The following is a 17,663-nucleotide window of genomic DNA, read 5'->3' on the forward strand; positions in this document are numbered from 1 at the left end:
CAATCAACCTTTCAATAGCCAGAAGGAAGAGAGGAGGGAAGGTACTGATGAGTTCCCAAAGGATTAGCTATTAGTAAGGCAAGCACTGAAGGACGTCCTATGGGCAAGTGTAGTCACCATTTTCTAAGGTGGCCATAACAAACTTGGTGGCTTAAAACAATGTAAATTTATTGGCTAACCTCAGTTTTGGCAGCTAGAAATCAGAAATCAAGGTGTTGATGGGGCCACGCTCCCTTCAAAGTTTCTAGGGGAAGGTTCTTCCTGGCCTCCCCCAGCTTCTGGTAGCGCCAGGTTCCTTGGCTTGTGACAGCATAACTCCAGTCCAATCTCTGCCTCCATCTTCCAGAGCCTCTTTCACGTTGTTTCCATCTGGCATTTTTCTGTGTGTGTGTGGGCATGAGTGTGTGAACATATGCATACATTTCCTTCTTTTTATAAGGACACCAGTCATATTGGATTACAGTCCACCCAAATGACCCTATCTTGTTTACATCTGCAAATATCCTATTTCCAAATAAGGTCATATTCACAGGTAGCTCTTCAACATATCTTTTGGGGGAACATAATTCAACCTGTAACAGCAAATATTCTGGGAAGTTGAGAACTCAGTAGAAAATCGTTGAATGAGGGGGCTGCTCAGGCTGAACAGGAAGACAAGCCAAGATGGCTGATGTGTAAGAAGAGGAAGAGGGGAGGAAGAGTTAGGGAAGATGCTGAAAGTTGTGTAAGAATCCTCACTACTGCCATTCAACCCAGCAATCCCATTATTCTGTATATGCCCAATACCTGAAGACATCATTCAACCACAGAGACATATGCATGTATATATTCACTGAATGACTATTCACAATAGCAAAGACATGGAATCAACCTAAATGCCCATCAACAATAGACTGGATAAAGAAAATGTAGTACATCTATACCACGGAATACTATGCAGCCATAAAAAAAGAATGAGATCATGTCTTTGCAGCAACACGGATGGTGTTGGAGGCCATTATCCTAAGCAAACCAACACATGAACAGAAAACCAAACATCACATGTTCTCACTTATAAGAGGAGCTAAACATTGAGTACCCATGGACACAAAAAAGGGAACAACAGACACCAGGGACTGCTTGAGGGTAAAGGGTGGAGAAGGGTGGGATATCAAAAAAGTACCTATTGGGTACTATGCTTATTAGCTGGGTAAGGAAATAATATGTACACCAAACCCCTGTGACATGCAATTGATCTACAGAACAAACCTGCACATGTTCCCCTTAAACTAAAATATAAGTTAAAATAAAATCCTTGTTAAATCTCTGCCTGAATGTCTTTATTGAAAATCTGGGAGAAAATAAAATGTTAGTAGTGCATAACTTTAATTTTTATACTTTTTGTATCTTACAAATTTTCTACAATGAGTACACATGACTTATATAAACAGAGAAAAGCAATCATTATCTTAAAAATAACTATCCAGTAACTGCTACAATCTCCTAGGTCCAGACAATCTAGAGCAGAAGGGTAGAGTAAGGAAAACACACACAGTATAAAAAACATGTAACAAAATCAAAACCTGAAACAAAGATCAACATCCAATAAATGCTTCCGAATAAATGGAGAGTAGATAAGAGCATGGGCTTTCATCTCAGACAAATCTGGATTTTAATCCCAACACTGCCATTTACCAGTTAGCCAATACTGAGCTAGTTACTCTGAAGAGTTCGATTTTCTCATTTGTACAAATAGGATTTTACTTTCCATCTCACTGAGTTGTGATGAGAATCATATGCAACAGCATATGAAGAGGCTAGCAAAAATTAAGTACTTAACAAGCGTTCCAACATTCTCATGATGACATGAATAACCCTGTACATACAATAGGAACTTGATAAATACACAGTACAGTTAATAGCTGAGGGCAGAGACATGGTTGGGAAGAGACAGAATGCAACATGGGCAGAGTGAGGGGGGATTCCCACAATTTTCTAAGACAGAAAAGTGAGGGAATCAGTAGTTACTGGAAAGAACAGGCAATGCCTGACTGGATAGAAAAAGATTCTATGCCTTTGTCAAATTTCACAAACATGACATAAGCCTATACTGTGGGATGTTCACACTATGTCCCTTTAGTGCCAGTTAGGGTACTTCAGGCTGCAAGTAACCAAATACAACCAAAATTGTCTTACACAATAAGGGCGTAATTATCTCATATAACAAGAAGCTCAGGATTAAGGAAATTTCAACAATTTCACAATGGCAACAAAAACTATGTTTCTTCTACCTTTCCACCATTCCTGTGTTCTGAGTTCCAATATGGCTGCTAACATCCATATGTCTTCCCTGCACATCTCTTTAAAACCTACAAAAAGATTTCCCAAAAGCACCTTGGAAAATTTCCTGTCCCATCTCCATTGGCCAGAACCACCTCTCATGGGACTGCCTCTTGTGAAGCACACAAAGGGCAGATACCAAATGGTTCCATTAGGGAGACCCAGAAGATAGACGATCCAGGATAGAGACATGAAGGGCAGAAGAGGGCCCGGGGATGTGTGTCCCTGAGCTGGACTACAGGGAAGGAGTTTTGGTCAGGGGAAGAAAAGCCTCATTTCTTGTCAGCCACTGGTGGAATGACTAAAGATGCTAATGGACTCAACCAAAAAAATGGCCGGAGGCGTGAGACAGAAGAACAAGAAAAGGTGTGCAGGTGCACTCCGTCCACAGCGCTGTAGAAGGACACATTCCCAGTCCCACGATCCAGGTAAACCCCCACTCGGTGGAGAGCTGGCTCTTGCTGGGTGGGAGTTCCAGGGAAGCCTGTCAAGGGCCAATAGCCAGCAGCACTCCAATAAATCGCCCAGATGCCCACATCTGGGGACATTGTTGAACGATCAGTAATTCCCATGACATCCTCCCGACACACCCCAACGGCAACCTCCAGACTATCTCTTCTCTCAACTTCCCAGTAATGTTTCCCTGAGGTGAAAACGTTTTTTCCCAGAACACAGGGTAAGTGCTGAAATCTCTCTACATAAGCAGTCTTCTGAGGATTTCTCCACCCAGCGACGTAGTTCCATGCTGTAGAAAACACTGGCCAAGAACTGGCTGATGCTGCATTTTTCACATATCTCCCTTCCTGGGAGAAGACGAGTTTGGGATGAGCTGTGTCTTCAGCTAGGTTTACAGCCACTGTGGGGAAAATGAGAGCTGAGATAAGTAGCGCAGCAGCTTATCATCAACCCTTCCCCAGAAATGCCCATCTCTTCCAGCATCAGTTTCATCTTGCTCCTCCTAACAAGCACTCATGACTCCTCACTGCTGCCCAACTGATCCTCAGCCAGGCCTAGCAGGCCACAGCATGGCCTTTAGCAACCTGAAGTCCTCATTTCCCTTCTGCTCTAAACGACTAAGCCCTAGGCCGGGCACAGTGACTCATGCCTGTAATCCCAGCACTTTGGAAGGCTGAGGCGGGGAGATTCCTTGAGGTCACAAGTTTGAGATCAGCCTGGCCAACATGGTGAAACCCTGTCTCTTGAAAATACCAAAAATAAAAAATAAAAAAATAACAACAACAAAAAACTGACCCAGTGTGATGGTGGGCACCTGTAATCCCAGCTACTCGGGAGGTTGAGGCAGAAGACTCACTTGAACCCAGGAGGCGGAGGTTGCAGTGAACTGAAATCATGCCACTGCACTCCAGCCTGGGTGACAGAGCAAGATTCTATCTAAAAAAAAAAAAAAGACTAACCTCTAGAAACTGGGGATCTAATTATTTCATGATCCAAGTTTTCACAATCAGCCTAAAATTTGGAGAGATATTAACAAATTCTCACATGCTGAACCAAACTAGAATCAAAGCTGCTGACTAGCTGGTTCTTTGGCCAGATACACACAGGTGTCACATAGGACAGAAAAACGAGGTCTCTTCAGGGGTTCTAGTTGTTTATGGGACATCTCTACAAATCTCCCCAATCATTCAAAACTGAGCTAATTATCTTTCTTACTCTCCCTTCTACACTCTCGGGACTAATCCACTTCACATGCAGACATCTTGCCTTCTACACTCTAAGGTGTCAGAGTCACCTCCACCTGAACATCATACTGTGAAATCTTTATTTGCGACTTTTTCCTCTAACCCTCAATAGCTAGTCAGTCACCAAGTCCTATCAATTCTACCTCTGAAATTTGTCACTCAGGTTCTTTTCCTCCCCTCCACTCCCATTGCCACTGCTTTTACTCCAATCTCCAGCATCACTCAATGTGTTAACAACGTCCTCCCTGGCCTCCCTGCCTCCAAATTCCCTTCCCTCCGACTCTCCATGTCTCTTGACTTTTTTTAAAAATCAGGAATGTATGCTAGAGTTTGACAAATGCTTTTCCTGCTTCAACTGAGACAATCACATGGTTTTCCTTTTTTTTTTTTTTAACTTTAATGATATAAATTACATCGATTTTCAAATATTAAACCAACCACGCTTTCTGGGATAAATCTCATATATTGTGATTATTATACATTATCCTTTTTGTATACCAAAGGATATATAAATTCATTGTAATTAATACATATTATCCTTTTAATATATTGTTGGATTCAATTTGCTAAAGTTTTCTTAGAATTTAGGTATCTATGTTCATGAGAGACATTGATCTATAATTATTTTCTCTTGTAACATCTTTGTCAGATTTTGGTATCACGGTAATACAGGCCTCACAGAAATAATTGGGAAGTATTCCCTCTTCATCAATTTTCAGTAAGAGTTCTTGAAGAATTGGCATTCATTTCTTAAATATTTGGTGAAATGTTTCACCAAGAAAGCCATCTGGGGACCAGGCACAGTGGCTCACGCCTATAATCCCAACACTTTGGGAGGCCAAGGCAGCAGATTATGAGGTCAGGAGTTCAAGACCAGCCTGACCAACATGGTGAAGCCCCATCTCTACTAAAAAAAGAAAAAAAAAAAAATTAGCCAGGCATGATGGCATGCACCTGTAGTCCCAGCTACTCAGGAGGCTGAGGCAGGAGAATCACTTGAACCTGGGAGGTGGAGGTTGCAGTAAGCTGAGATTGTATCACTGCACCCCAGCCTGGGTGACAGAGCAAGACTGTCAAAAATAAAGAAAAAAGAAAGAAAGAAGGCGAGAGAGAGAAAGAAAAGAAAAAACGAACGCCATTTGGAAGGTTTCTAATAGCAATTTATTTCATAGAAACAAGATTATTCCAGTTATCTCTATCTTCATGAGTCAGCTTTTGTAATTTGTGTCTTTTAAGGACTTCGTCCATTTCATCTGTGTTGTCAAGTTTATTGGCAAAAGTTGCTCCTAATATTCTATTATCTTTTTAATATCTGTAGAATCTGTAATGATGTCACATTTCTCGTTTCTGACATGAGTGTGTTTTCTTTTTTTCTGATCATTTTGATTAAAGGTATATCAATTTTACTGAAATTCTCAAAGGACCAGCTTTTGGTTTCATTGGTTTCTGTTGGCTTTCTGTATTTTACTGCAATGACTTCTGTTCTGATTTTTTATTATTTCCATTCTTCTGTTTACTTTGGGCTTTACTCGTTCCTCCTTCTCTAGTGTCTTAAGGTGGAAGCGTCTTAAGGTGGAAGCTGAGGTCACTGATTTGAGAAGTTTCTTCTTTCCAATATAGCACTATACACTTTTTTTTAAGTACTGCTTTAGCTGCATCCCACAAATTCTGGTATGTGGTCTTTTCCTTTTCATTCCATTCAAACTACTTCCTAATTTGCCTTTTGATTTCTTCTTTAATTCAAGGGTTACTAAAAAGTCTATTATCTAGATTCCTGACATTTGGGGGGGGAGTTCCAAGGATATTTTGATAGTGATTTCTATCAGTTCCATTGTGATCAGAGAAGATACTCTGTATGAATTGAATCCTTTGAATTTGACACTTGCTTTACAGCCAGCTTAGTCTATCTTGGAAAATGTTTCACGTACACTGAAAAAAATATGTAGTACATATCTGTTGGATAGACTGTTCTATAAATAATGGGATCAAGTTGATTCATAATGTTATTCAAGTCTACTATATCCCTGCTGATTTACTGCCTACTCTAAAAATTACTAAAAGAAGTTATTGAAAACTCCAAAAGTAATTGTGAATTTGTCTATTTCTCCTTGCAACTCTATTAGTTTTTGCTTAATATAGTTGAAGCACTGTGAAGTTCATAAATGTTTAGAACTTACATCCTCTTGACAAACTGACCCCTTTATCATTAGGATATAACATTCTTTATCTCTGGTAATATCCTTTGCTCAGAAATCTTTTACACTAATATACCCATTCCAGATCTATCAACATATCTTTTTCCATTCTTTTGCTTTAAACATATATGGTTCTTCATATTTAATGTGTTTCTTTTCCAGTATACAGTTGGGTCTTGCTTTTTTTTTTAGCCAATCCAACCAACTTCTGCCTTTTGATTAGAGCATTCAGACCATTTATAGTTAATGTGATTATTAGTATAAGACTTCTATTTTGCTGTTTTCTATTTGCCCTATATGCTCTTTTCATTTTTCTGCCTTATTTTTTATTAATCGTTTTTTATAATTCCACTTTATTTCCTTTATTGATTAGCTACAATTCTCTTATTTTAGTGGTTTAAGGTTTATAGTATCATATGGCAGATGTGCCTGACAGCAGTAACTCAAGCATACCCTGAGAATGACCCTATGGTCTAAGTAGAATGTGTGTTCAGACTTCCAAGCTAAGGAAAGTGGGAGTGGCCAACCCAGAGATCTGCTCCTTATCTAGGAAGGACATCTGAACATCTGAACCTCTGGCCCATTCTTGGAATGCAGGCTGTACAGAGGATCAAGGCCTTTGTTCCAGGTTAAATGGAGATTGTTAGTAGGAGGCTGCTAAGTGAAAATGCTATATAATCTGCATGCTTTTTACAAACAGTAGTAATTAATTTTCATGTCCAGCCCACTGCTCCTGGACCACCCAGCATATAAGTCCTCAATAAACCCTGTGTCTCATTCACTGGCTCCAGGTTTCTTCCACCTCTCAGACACAGTGCCATCCCTACTGAAATCAACAGGGGTCTAGCACAACAATTAGCCCAGCAGGAGGTCGGAGAAAATTCCACTTGAGTGCCAAGACAATAGGATCAGGGGAGGGGAAATCCATGGGATCAGGGGAGGGGAAATCCACGAGGGAAATCCTGGGCTGGCTGTCTATGTGTATGGGGGGCCCGATAGCCACTATCCTTGATGGGTGGGGCCCACCAGGTGAGTATGGGGATATCCCCGAAATGCCAAAAGATCTGGAAGAACTGCTGCAGGGGGTAGATCCAACTAAGGGAAAGTCAAATGCCCAAGCTGTGGCAGCTGCAGTTGGCTGGCCACTCCTGACTGCTTAGAGCAGCCCCCAAGGCTGACCTTGTGGCACAGGCAAGGGTTCACCAGTTACAAGATGAGCTGCAACTAGAGAGATACTAGCTCAGGCTGAAGTGCTGGAGAACTTATTGTCCCACCTGTGGGAACAGGATGACAAAATGGAGACACTGGTTTGTTGAGTAGCCTGTTTGAAGGGTCACTGACTGCCACATGGACTTAGAACTATCATGACTAAGTTGTCCTGGGACCCTGAGTCCTGGGACCCCGTGGAGAGATCTAGTGGCAAAGAGGATGAGGACTGGGATGAGTCCATAGAGGTTCCCATCCTCTCAGCACGTTTGATGGTCACCACCAAGATAAAAGAAGACCAACCACACCCACAGCGGGTAGCCCTAGAAGACTTGCCTGCACCTGAAAGAAGGCAGAACAGGCCGGGCGCGGTGGCTCAAGCCTGTAATCCCAGCACTTTGGGAGGCAGAGACGGGCGGATCATGAGGTCAGGAGATCAAGACCATCCTGGCTAACACGGTGAAACCCCGTCTCTACTAAAAAATACAAAAAACTAGCCGGACGAGGTGGCGGGCGCCTGTAGTCCCAGCTACTCGGGAGGCTGAGGCAGGAGAATGGCGTGAACCCGGGAGGCGGAGCTTGCAGTGAGCTGAGATCCGGCCACCCACCGCACTCCAACCCGGGCGACAGAGCGAGACTCCGTCTCAAAAAAAAAAAAAAAAAAAAAAAAAAAAAAAAGAAGGCAGACCACCACAATGCAGGATTATACTGCTGTGAAATTACCGAAGCTAGGAAATAAGCTCAGACAGAGTGGGAGAGAGTCAATCCACCCTCCCTGGGATTTTACACTCTCCCAGTTAGTAGAAATGGATTTTGAATGTTCCCGACGCAGATAATGGTAAATGTTTGAGGTGATGAATATGCTAATTACCCTGATTCGACCATTACGCATTATATACAAGTATTGAAACATCACACTGTACCTCATAAATATGTACAATTATTATGTGGCAACTAAAAAAAAGAAGAAAAGATTTCTCAGGTCGGTTCTTGCACTCCATGGGGGAAGGGCCGAGAATAGGATATACACACCTATTTTATATCCTACTCCTCAACCCCCTGTACTTCTAAAATAACGAATCCCAGTCTTCCTTGTGCAAGGAGACAATCATCCTCTTATAGATTATAATAACCCCCCACTGTCTTACTGTGGCCGCTTGCAAAACATCACAGAGGGCCCAATTCACTTGGTATTATAAACCAGGCGCCAGGCCATTGCCAGGGGTGGTGCTCTCAGAATGACACAACTTCCTGTGTCTTACTAAATGGCTTCCCCTTTCTTGTACCCACTAAACATCTCACCTGCTGCCCATAGATAGGGTGCAGCAAACCGCTTCACCAGCTGGGTGCACATGGTGACCTTTTTCCAGAACACAACAGACTATTGGGTCTGCAGAGAGCTGACCCTCTCCTCCACAATGGACCTGCCATGGCACATCCACGCTGCTAACTTGAGCACCTGGAGCCATGTCTATAGTCGGCATGATGAGCCTCACCCACTTCCCTTCAGCACCACCACCACGTTGTGCAGTGAGTTTCCCACCATCAATGAGACAAGATGACATATTTTCCACCTGGTATGGGAGAAGGTTAATGCTACCCCAGCTGTGGGGTATGCTGAACACGATGGACAAGGGCGAGTGACAAGAGTGCAGACACAAGTAGTACATCACGCACCCTTACGTACCGAAAGAAATGATAACATGTCACAAGCTAAACCCATAATATGGATGGCTACCCCCACAGCAATGCAACCAGTCCCTTCAAATAGCCAGTAATATGTGGCTAGGGTGGCACAGTGACTGTCTCCATGTGGGGGCCCATGCTCTCCCCTTGGGGATGGCTACGGGTAGATGGCAACCACAGCTGGCCTTACTTACCCTATAATTGGGCTGGTAGGTGCACCTGGGGTCGTCCTCACCTGCCGGACACATTGTGTCCCATTGAGACACCATTCCTACGAACTGGGAGAGTGTAAAAGCCAGGCGCTTCGAGAAGTGTGCATTCTGGTGGTTCTACCCCTTGGTCATTTTTGCCCCGAAGTGGCAACAATAGGCACAGAGCTGCAAGTTGGAGACCTCGCTAAACATATGGCTGCAGCTTTCAAGGATACCTGGGCCATGCCATTACTCTTCTCACTGGGCAACTGTGTAAAATCGCATGGTCCTGGATATCTTAACTGCTGCTCCAGCTGGAAGGTGCATTAATTAAAATCAAATGTTGTGTATATATCCCTATTACTCTCACATTATAACCGGGGCTATGTGAACCCTAGAAACCCATATTTCAGCTATAGAATATCTATCTTATCAACTTCCAAGTGCTTGGAAAAAGCTTTCTGTAGAGTATGACTGGACTATGCTTGTCATTGTCTTTTGTTGCTGTAGTTTCTAAAGCTGCTGCAGCATCTGGCAGCAATGCTCCTGCACATACCTTGCCCCGGGGAAGTTGCAGAGAATGACGTGATAAGAATGTGGGAGCCATTCGAGGGTATGCTGGACTGCAGTGCATGGCAGACACACCTGACAGCAGTACCTCCAGCATACCCTGAGAATAATCCCATGGTCTAAGAAGACTGTGTTCAGGGTTCTGAGGTAAGGAATCCAGGAGTGACCAATCCAGACATACACTCCTTATCTATAAAGGCCATGTGAACTCCTGGTCCACTCCTTGCAAGCAGAGGCTATATAGGGAATCGAGGCCCTTTCTTTTCGGTAAAATGGAGGGTCCCAGGTGGAGATTGCTAAATGAAAACGCTATGTATCACCTGCATGCTTTTTACAAATAGTAGTGGTTTGTTTTCCTGTCCAGCCAGCCATTCCTGGACTGCCCTGCATGTAGGTCTTCAATAAACCCCATGTCTCATTCACTATTCCAGATCTCCTTCGGCCTTTCAGACATGGTGCCATCCTTAATGAAGTCAGTAGGGGACTGGCACAAGTACACACCCTTCAAGTGATATTACACCACTTCACATATTAGAACTGTATCATAGTACACTTTCATCTCTCCTCTCCCAATCTTCACACCACCGTCAATGCATTTTACTTTTAAATATGTTATAAACTCCAAAATACATCATTTTTTGTCTGTTGAAATAGTCAATTAATATTAGTCAGGGTTCTCCAAAGAAACAGAACCAAAAGGATATATATGTCTGTGTGTGTCTGTGTGTGGTGGGTGGGTGCATGTGTGCACCTATCAGTTTTCTGGGTTTTCTTTTCAGATGGGGTCACGCTGTCGCCCAGGAGTGCAGCGGTGCAATCACAGCTCACTGCGGCCTCAACCTCCTGGGCTTAAGCCATCTTCCTGCTGTGGCCTCCCAAGTAACTGGGACTACATGCACACACTCAGCTAATTATTTTATTTTTTGTAGAGACACGGTCTATGTTGCCCAGGCTGGCCTCGAACTCCTGGCCTCAAGCAATCCTCCTAACTCAGCCTCCCAAAGCACTGGGATTACAGATGTGAGCCACCACACCCAGTCAGTGTATGAGATTTAATATAAGGAACTGGCTTATGCGATCATTGCTACTGACAAGTCCAAATCTGCTGTGTGAGTTGGCAGGCTCAAGACCCAGATAGAGCCAGTGTTCCAGTTTGAAGGCCATTAGGCAGGAAGAGCCAATGCTCCAGGTGAAGTCCAAGGCAGTATGCTGCAGAACTCCATCTTGCTCAGGGAAAGGTCAGTCTTTTTTTTCTATTCAAGCCTTCAACTGATTAGATGAGGCTCACCCACATTACGAAGGGCAATCTACACAGGCCTACTGACTTAAATGCTCATCTTATCCAAAATCACCCTCACAAAAACACCCAAAATAATTTTTGACCAATATCTGGGCACTCTGTGGCCCAGTCAAGTTGACGTATAAACTTACCATCGCAATTCCTTTTTAAAGGAATAAATAATGACAATAATATATATTTATTCACATCATTACCATCTCTGGTGCTCTTTTATTCCTTTGTGTAGAGTGATTTTCATCTGGCATTTTCCTTCTGTCTGAAGGACTTCCTTTAATATTTCTTGAAGTGTCAGTCTGCTGTAAACTCTTCCTTTTAAGCTTTAGTTTATCTCAAAACTTGGCCGGGCGCGGTGGCTCAAGCCTGTAATCCAGCACTTTGGGAGGCCGAGACGGGCGGATCGCGAGGTCAGGAGATCGAGACCATCTGGCTAACACGGTGAAACCCCGTCTCTACTAAAAATACAAAAACTAGCTGGGCGAGATGGCAGGCGCCTGTAGTCCCAGCTACTCGGGAGGCTGAGGCAGGAGAATGGCGTAAACCCGGGAGGCGGAGCTTGCAGTGAGCTGAGATCCGGCCACTGCACTCCAGTCCGGGCAACAGAGCGAGACTCCGCCTCAAAAAAAAAAAAAAAAAAAAAACTTATTTATTGCACCTTTGTTTCTAAAGGATATTTTTTGCCAGTTCTAGAACTCTAGGTTAACAGTTTTTTCTTTCAGGACTTTAAAGACTTTGCTCATTTGCATTGTTTCCAATGAGAAGTGTAATGTCAACTTTGCCTTTGTTCCACTGCAAGTAACTGTCCTTTCTCCTGGTCGCATTTAAGGTTTTCTTTTTATTACTGGTTTCAAGCAAGTTATGATGAGCCTTGGCGTATTTTTCTTCATATTTCTTATACTTAGGGTTTGTTGAGCATCCTGGATCTGTGGACTTAGTTTTTATTATATTCAGAAAATCTTTGGTCATTATTTTTTAAAGTATTTTTCCTACTCCATCCCCATCCCCACTCCTCTCTTTCAGGGACTCCAATCACCATAGATAATAAGGCTGCATAAAGTTGTCCCACAGGTCACTGATGCTCTTTGTGTTTTTGTAAATTTTTTTATTCCGTGTATGTTTCATTTTTTGTAGTTTCCATTGCTGTCTTCAAGTTCACCAATTTTTTCTTTTGTAATATTTAATCAACTATTAATCCCATCCAGTGCATTCTTCACCTTAATCACCACAATTTTCATCTTTAAAACTTTGATCTGGTCTCTATATACCTCTTTACAGAATACACTTATAATAAATGTTTTAATGTCCTTCCATGCTTATTCTAACATGTGTCAATTCTAGGTCTGTTTCAGTTGATTATTTTCCTCCATTATGGGTCACTACTTTTCTTTTTGCATGCATGATAATATTTGACTGGATGCCAGACATTGTGAATTTATATTGTTAGGTGCTCTTTTTTTGTTTATTTCTACCAATTTTCTAGGGCTTTATCCTGGGATGCAATTAAGTTACTTGGAAAGAGTCTGACCCCTTTGGGTCTTGCTTTCATGATTTGTAAGATGGGTGTGGAGCAGTACCCAGTCAAGGGCTAAACATTCTCTGCTAATGAGGCAAGATTTTCCTGAGTATGCTACTCAGTGCCCATGAACTACGAGTTTTCTGGTCTGGCTGATAGGAACCAGCACTGTTCCTGGCCCTGTGTGAGCACCAGGAACCATTCCCTCTCATCGTTTTAGAAGCTTCTATTTCCAGCCTTGAGTAGATTTTCACAGGCATGTGCTGATCAGAACTCTGCTGAACACCTAGGAAGTTCCTCCACAGATGGCAAGGGTTCTCTCTCTGTCCGGCTCTCTCCTCTCCAGGACACTGCCCAGTACTTTGCAAACTCTCACTACTTTGCTCTCCGTGAACTCCCAGCTCTATTCCTCAACTCAGCAAGTCTCCCTGGCTCTACCTCAGTTACCCCAGCCTTACATGGTCTGGAAACTCCCTCAGGCAGAGGGTAGGGCAATCATAGGTTGTGTTTCACGTTTCTCAGGAATCACCGTCCTTCACTGCCTGATGTCTGGTGCTTTGAAAACTGTTGTTTCACATATTGTGCCTGTTTTATTTTTATTTTAGTTGCTGCAGACAAGAAAACAATTCCTGTTTATTTACTCCATTTTGGCTAGAAGTGAACATCTACAACATGGTTCTTTTTTTTTTTTTGAGACAGAGTCTCACTCTATCGCCCAGGCTGGAGTGCAGTGAATACAATCTCAGCTCACTGCAACCTCCACCTCCCGGGTTCAAGCGATTCTCCTGGCTCAGCCTCCCGAGTAGCTGGGATTACAGGTACACACCACCATGCCCAGCTAATTTTTGTATTTTAGTAGAGACAGGGTTTCACCATGTTGGCCAGGCTGGTCTCCAACTCCTGATCTCAAATGATCCACCTGCCTTGACCTCCCAAAGTGCTGGGATTACAGGCATGTACCACCATGCCTGGCCTACAACATGGTTCTTAATCTAACATGTGCACATGAGAATCGCCAGCACAGCTTCTAGAGCATGTACATGCCTTGGTGCGTCCCTGGAGAGCCAATGGGTTTATTTTCAGTCTGTCTTACACTCTTCTTCTCAACCTCAACCTCTATCTTTCCTCAGAATACACCTTGTTCTTTAGCCTCACTGGATACCCACCCCTCCGTTTTCTCCATACCTTAGCTCATGCTGCTGCCTCTGCGTGAAACGGTCATCCCCATTTTCCACCTGCCAAACTCCTACTAATCCCTCAAATCTCAAAACTGTCACCTCTGCTGTGAAAACTTTCCCATCTCACCCCCAACAGAGCCCTTCCTCTGGACTTCTGTTAACATTTTATTCCTCCTGCCAGCAAACACTGGCTCCTACTATATCACAGTGAGTGCCATGTGTCTGTCTCTCCAATGTGCTTATGAACTCATGAAGAACTGAACAGGTCTCTTTCTTTTTGTATCACTAGCACCTCATTACGGTGTGTTAAATAAATGTTTCTTGAATGAAGTGTATACCCACTTATTAACCACCTTTCCTGACACTCTATTAGCTGCATGCCGTTTCCTCTTTCCTCTTCAGACTTCTCTCTTTATTCTCTTACTTGAAAGATTTCTAAGGAGCCCCAAGTCCTCCTAGAAATTCTGCTCACCTTGGAACTGCTTTAGCATTTCCTTCATCAATGGTATCTGGCACACTGTCTTCACCTTTACAGCTTCAAGGGAATAATTCATATCCTGGATCTCACTCCTAAGAAGGTAGAGAAGACTGCTCTTAGGGGACAACTAGGGTAGCCAAGACCCCCACTCCCAGTCAAACGTTCTTAGCCCAAAGTTCAGATGGCTTTTGTTCCCATTCCTCCTCGCAGAAGCAATCGGGAGAATTTTTCCTCAGACCCCCTCTCTTAGGGTGTGCCCAGACTGACCTATGGAGCCTAGGCCTTGTTTCCCTTCTGCTCAGCCTGTATCTTTACCATGCCACCCAGGTCCCCATAAGAGAACAGGAGCACATACCTGGTCAACACTTCTTTTGGATTCTGTGAAAAGAAGGAAGACATAAGCAAGTTACGAACCTTCTCCTGGAGACCTGGGACACAACTGTGGGAGCAGGTATTTTCTAACAGCTGCTTTTGCTCATGTCACATATGATCTCCTGCTGCCAAAGCCAACGGATTGACAGAATCTGGTCCTTTCTTTCATGTGGCCCCTCTGCACTATTCGACAATGCTGCCCGTGCCCCTACTCTTTCTCCTTTGGCACCACGACATGAACTGGCTCCTGGCTTCCCGCCGGCCTCCCCAACTAGTCTCAATCACAGAGCCTGCTCCTTTGCCTGCCTTTTGGTAGGTCCTCAGCAGCTCCAGCTTTGAGCTTCTGCTCTTCTCCTTCCCATTGTTTACAAGATGGCTTTTAAATTATAATCGCAAGGGATATTTTATCATGTCCAAGTCCAAAGAATGTTTTCTACAGGTGAATTTTACTAAACTTTATGGAACTGAAAATATCCCAAGTTGTAGCAGAAAAGAGAAAAATAGAAATGTTCCCAACTGATTTTTCAGAGACTATTATAACCTTGTTCCTTAAGCCATGAAATGAAATAGTAGAAAAAAATATATATAGACCCATTTTGCTTAAAGACACAGATGCAAAAATTCTAAGTAACATATCAGGTAACCAATGGCAACATGTACTTAAAAAATAGAGCTCCTCCAAAAACTTGTAACTCAGCCTAATCAAGAGAAAAACAGACCAATTCCAACAGGGGAGCATCCTACAAAATACCTGACCAGCACTCCTCAAAACTGTCAAGATCATCAAAAACCAGAAAAGTCTCAGCAAATGTCACAGCCAAGAGGCACCTAAGGAGAGACAATGGCAACCAAATGTCATCTGGTATCCTAGGCACGGTTCTGGAAAATAAAATGAACACTAGGTAAAAACTGAGGAACTGGAAATAACCCATGAACTCTAGTTAGTAAACTGTATCACTGGTTCATTAATTGTAACAAATGAACCATATTAACACTAGATGTTGATGATAGGGGAAACTGGGGGAAGGGGTATGTAGGAACTCTGTCCCATCTTCTTAACTTTTTTGTAAACCTAAATTGTTCATTTAAAAAAAAGAAAATGGTTAATTACCACATGAAAAGTGCTCAATCTCACTAGTTATCAGGAAAATAGCTTTATCTAGATGGGTACAGTGGCTCACGCCTGTAATCCCAGCACTTTGGGAGGCTGAGGTTGGGGGATCACTTGAGGTCAGGAGTTCAAGACCAGTCTGGCCAACAAGATGAAACCCCATCTCTACTAAAAATACAAAAATTAGACAGGCCTGATGGCGGGTGTCTGTAATCCCAGCTACTCGGGAGGCTGAGGCACAAGAAATGCTTGAACCTGGGGGGGAGGAAGTTGCAGTAAGCCAAGATGGTACCACTGCACTCCAGTCTGGGTTACAGAGCGAGCAAGACCCTGTCTAAAAAAAGAAAAAAGAAAAAAAGAAAAAAGAAAGAAAATAGATTTATATATATATATATACACACACACACACACACACACACACACATATATATATCCATATACCTTTAGGAAGAGGGAAGGGGTGCTGACTGAGGGCAGAAGATGACATTTTGCACCTTTCAGGATGGCTAAAATTAAAGAACTGACAAATCTAAGTATTGGTGAGGATACAGAGCAACTGGAACTCTAACTTTACACACTGGTAACAATAATGTAAACCGGAACAATCACTTTGTACCAGTTTGAAAATGGTTTGGAATCATCTACTAAAGCTGAACACACATGTATGTCCTATGACCAGGAATTGTTCTCACAGGTATACAACTAACAGAAATGTATACAAATGTGCACCCAAAAAGATATGTTCTCACATATTCCTGTGTTTTAATAACAACAGAAACATAAATCATCCAAATTTTCCTCAAAAGAAAAATGAATAATATGCTTTGGTATATTAATAAAATGGAATACAACAGTACTATACAGCAGGCACTACTCACATTTTGGGCTTGATAAGTCTTTGCTGGGAGTTGAAGGCAGGCACGTCCTGTGCATTATAGAATGTTTGGCAGCATCCTATACACAAGAGATGCTGGTAGTAACCACCCTTGGGTAGTGACAACCAAAAATGTCTCTATATAATATCAGATTTTGCCCTCGGAGGGAGCAAAATCACCCTGATTCAAAACACTGGTGTAGAGCAATGAAGACAAATACCTACTGCATGGATTAATCTCACAAATGTAATGTGAGCAAAAGAAGCCAGTACAAAATAGAGCATCCTGAAACATACTCACTCAAAAATAAGCACAACAAGTGCCAGGCGTGGTGGCTCACGCATGCAATTCCAGCACTTTGCGAAGCCAAGGAGGGCAGATCACTCGAGGTCAGGAGTTCGAGACCAGTCTGGCCAACATGGCAAAACCCCGTCTCTACCAAAAATACAAAAATTAGCCAGGTGTGGTGGCACATGCCTGCAAATCCCAGCAGAATCACTTGAACCCGGGAGGCAGAGGTTGCAGTGAGCTGAGATTGCTCCACTGCACTCTAGCCTCGGCAACACAGCAACACTCCATCTCAAAAAAAAAAGGTAAAAAAAAACAAGAGTGTGAGAAGTCCAGACGGAGGCTACCCTTTGAGGAGAAGAGAAGAAGTACCGACTGGGGACATGAGGAAGCTTCTAGAATGCTATGTATGTTCTATTTTTTTGACTTGGATAGTAGTTACATGAGTGGTCACTTTGTGATAATCTGTCAAGTTTATGATGTATACATTTTTCTCCACGGTGTCATACTTTTTTTTTTTTTTTTTTTTAAATAGAGGCAAGGTCTTGCTAAGGTGCCCGGGCTAGTGCAAACTCCTGAGCTCAAGATATCCTCCCACCTCAGCTTCCCAAAGTGCTGGGATTACAGGTGTGAGCCACTGCACCTGGCCTTAAAATGTGTTTTAATGTTTATTTTATTATGACA

At 42.8% G+C, this 17,663-nt stretch overlaps 1 protein-coding gene across 2 annotated transcripts in view; it reads right to left on the reverse strand.

Moving 5' to 3' along the window:
- Positions 1-1,304: 1,304 nt before the first annotated feature.
- The window catches only part of TRIM4 (tripartite motif containing 4), a 29,685-nt gene continuing 13,326 nt past the window's right edge, over positions 1,305-17,663 (reverse strand). Inside the window, exons 4-6 of one of the 2 annotated variants that reach the window (XM_033191892.1) lie at positions 14,689-14,711; positions 14,328-14,425; positions 1,305-3,175 (exon numbers count right to left, since the gene is read on the reverse strand). In XM_033191892.1, coding sequence (XP_033047783.1) covers positions 2,592-3,175; positions 14,328-14,425; positions 14,689-14,711 — 705 coding nt within the window. In that variant the 3' untranslated portion in view covers positions 1,305-2,591. Of the gene's footprint in view, positions 3,176-5,161; positions 5,949-14,327; positions 14,426-14,688; positions 14,712-17,663 lie in introns of those variants that run through there. The other variant, XM_033191893.1, reaches the window with a different exon arrangement.

This window comes from Trachypithecus francoisi, unplaced genomic scaffold (assembly GCF_009764315.1).
Source record: "Trachypithecus francoisi isolate TF-2019V2 unplaced genomic scaffold, Tfra_2.0 Lachesis_group4, whole genome shotgun sequence".
Classification (NCBI taxonomy): domain Eukaryota; kingdom Metazoa; phylum Chordata; class Mammalia; order Primates; family Cercopithecidae; genus Trachypithecus; species Trachypithecus francoisi.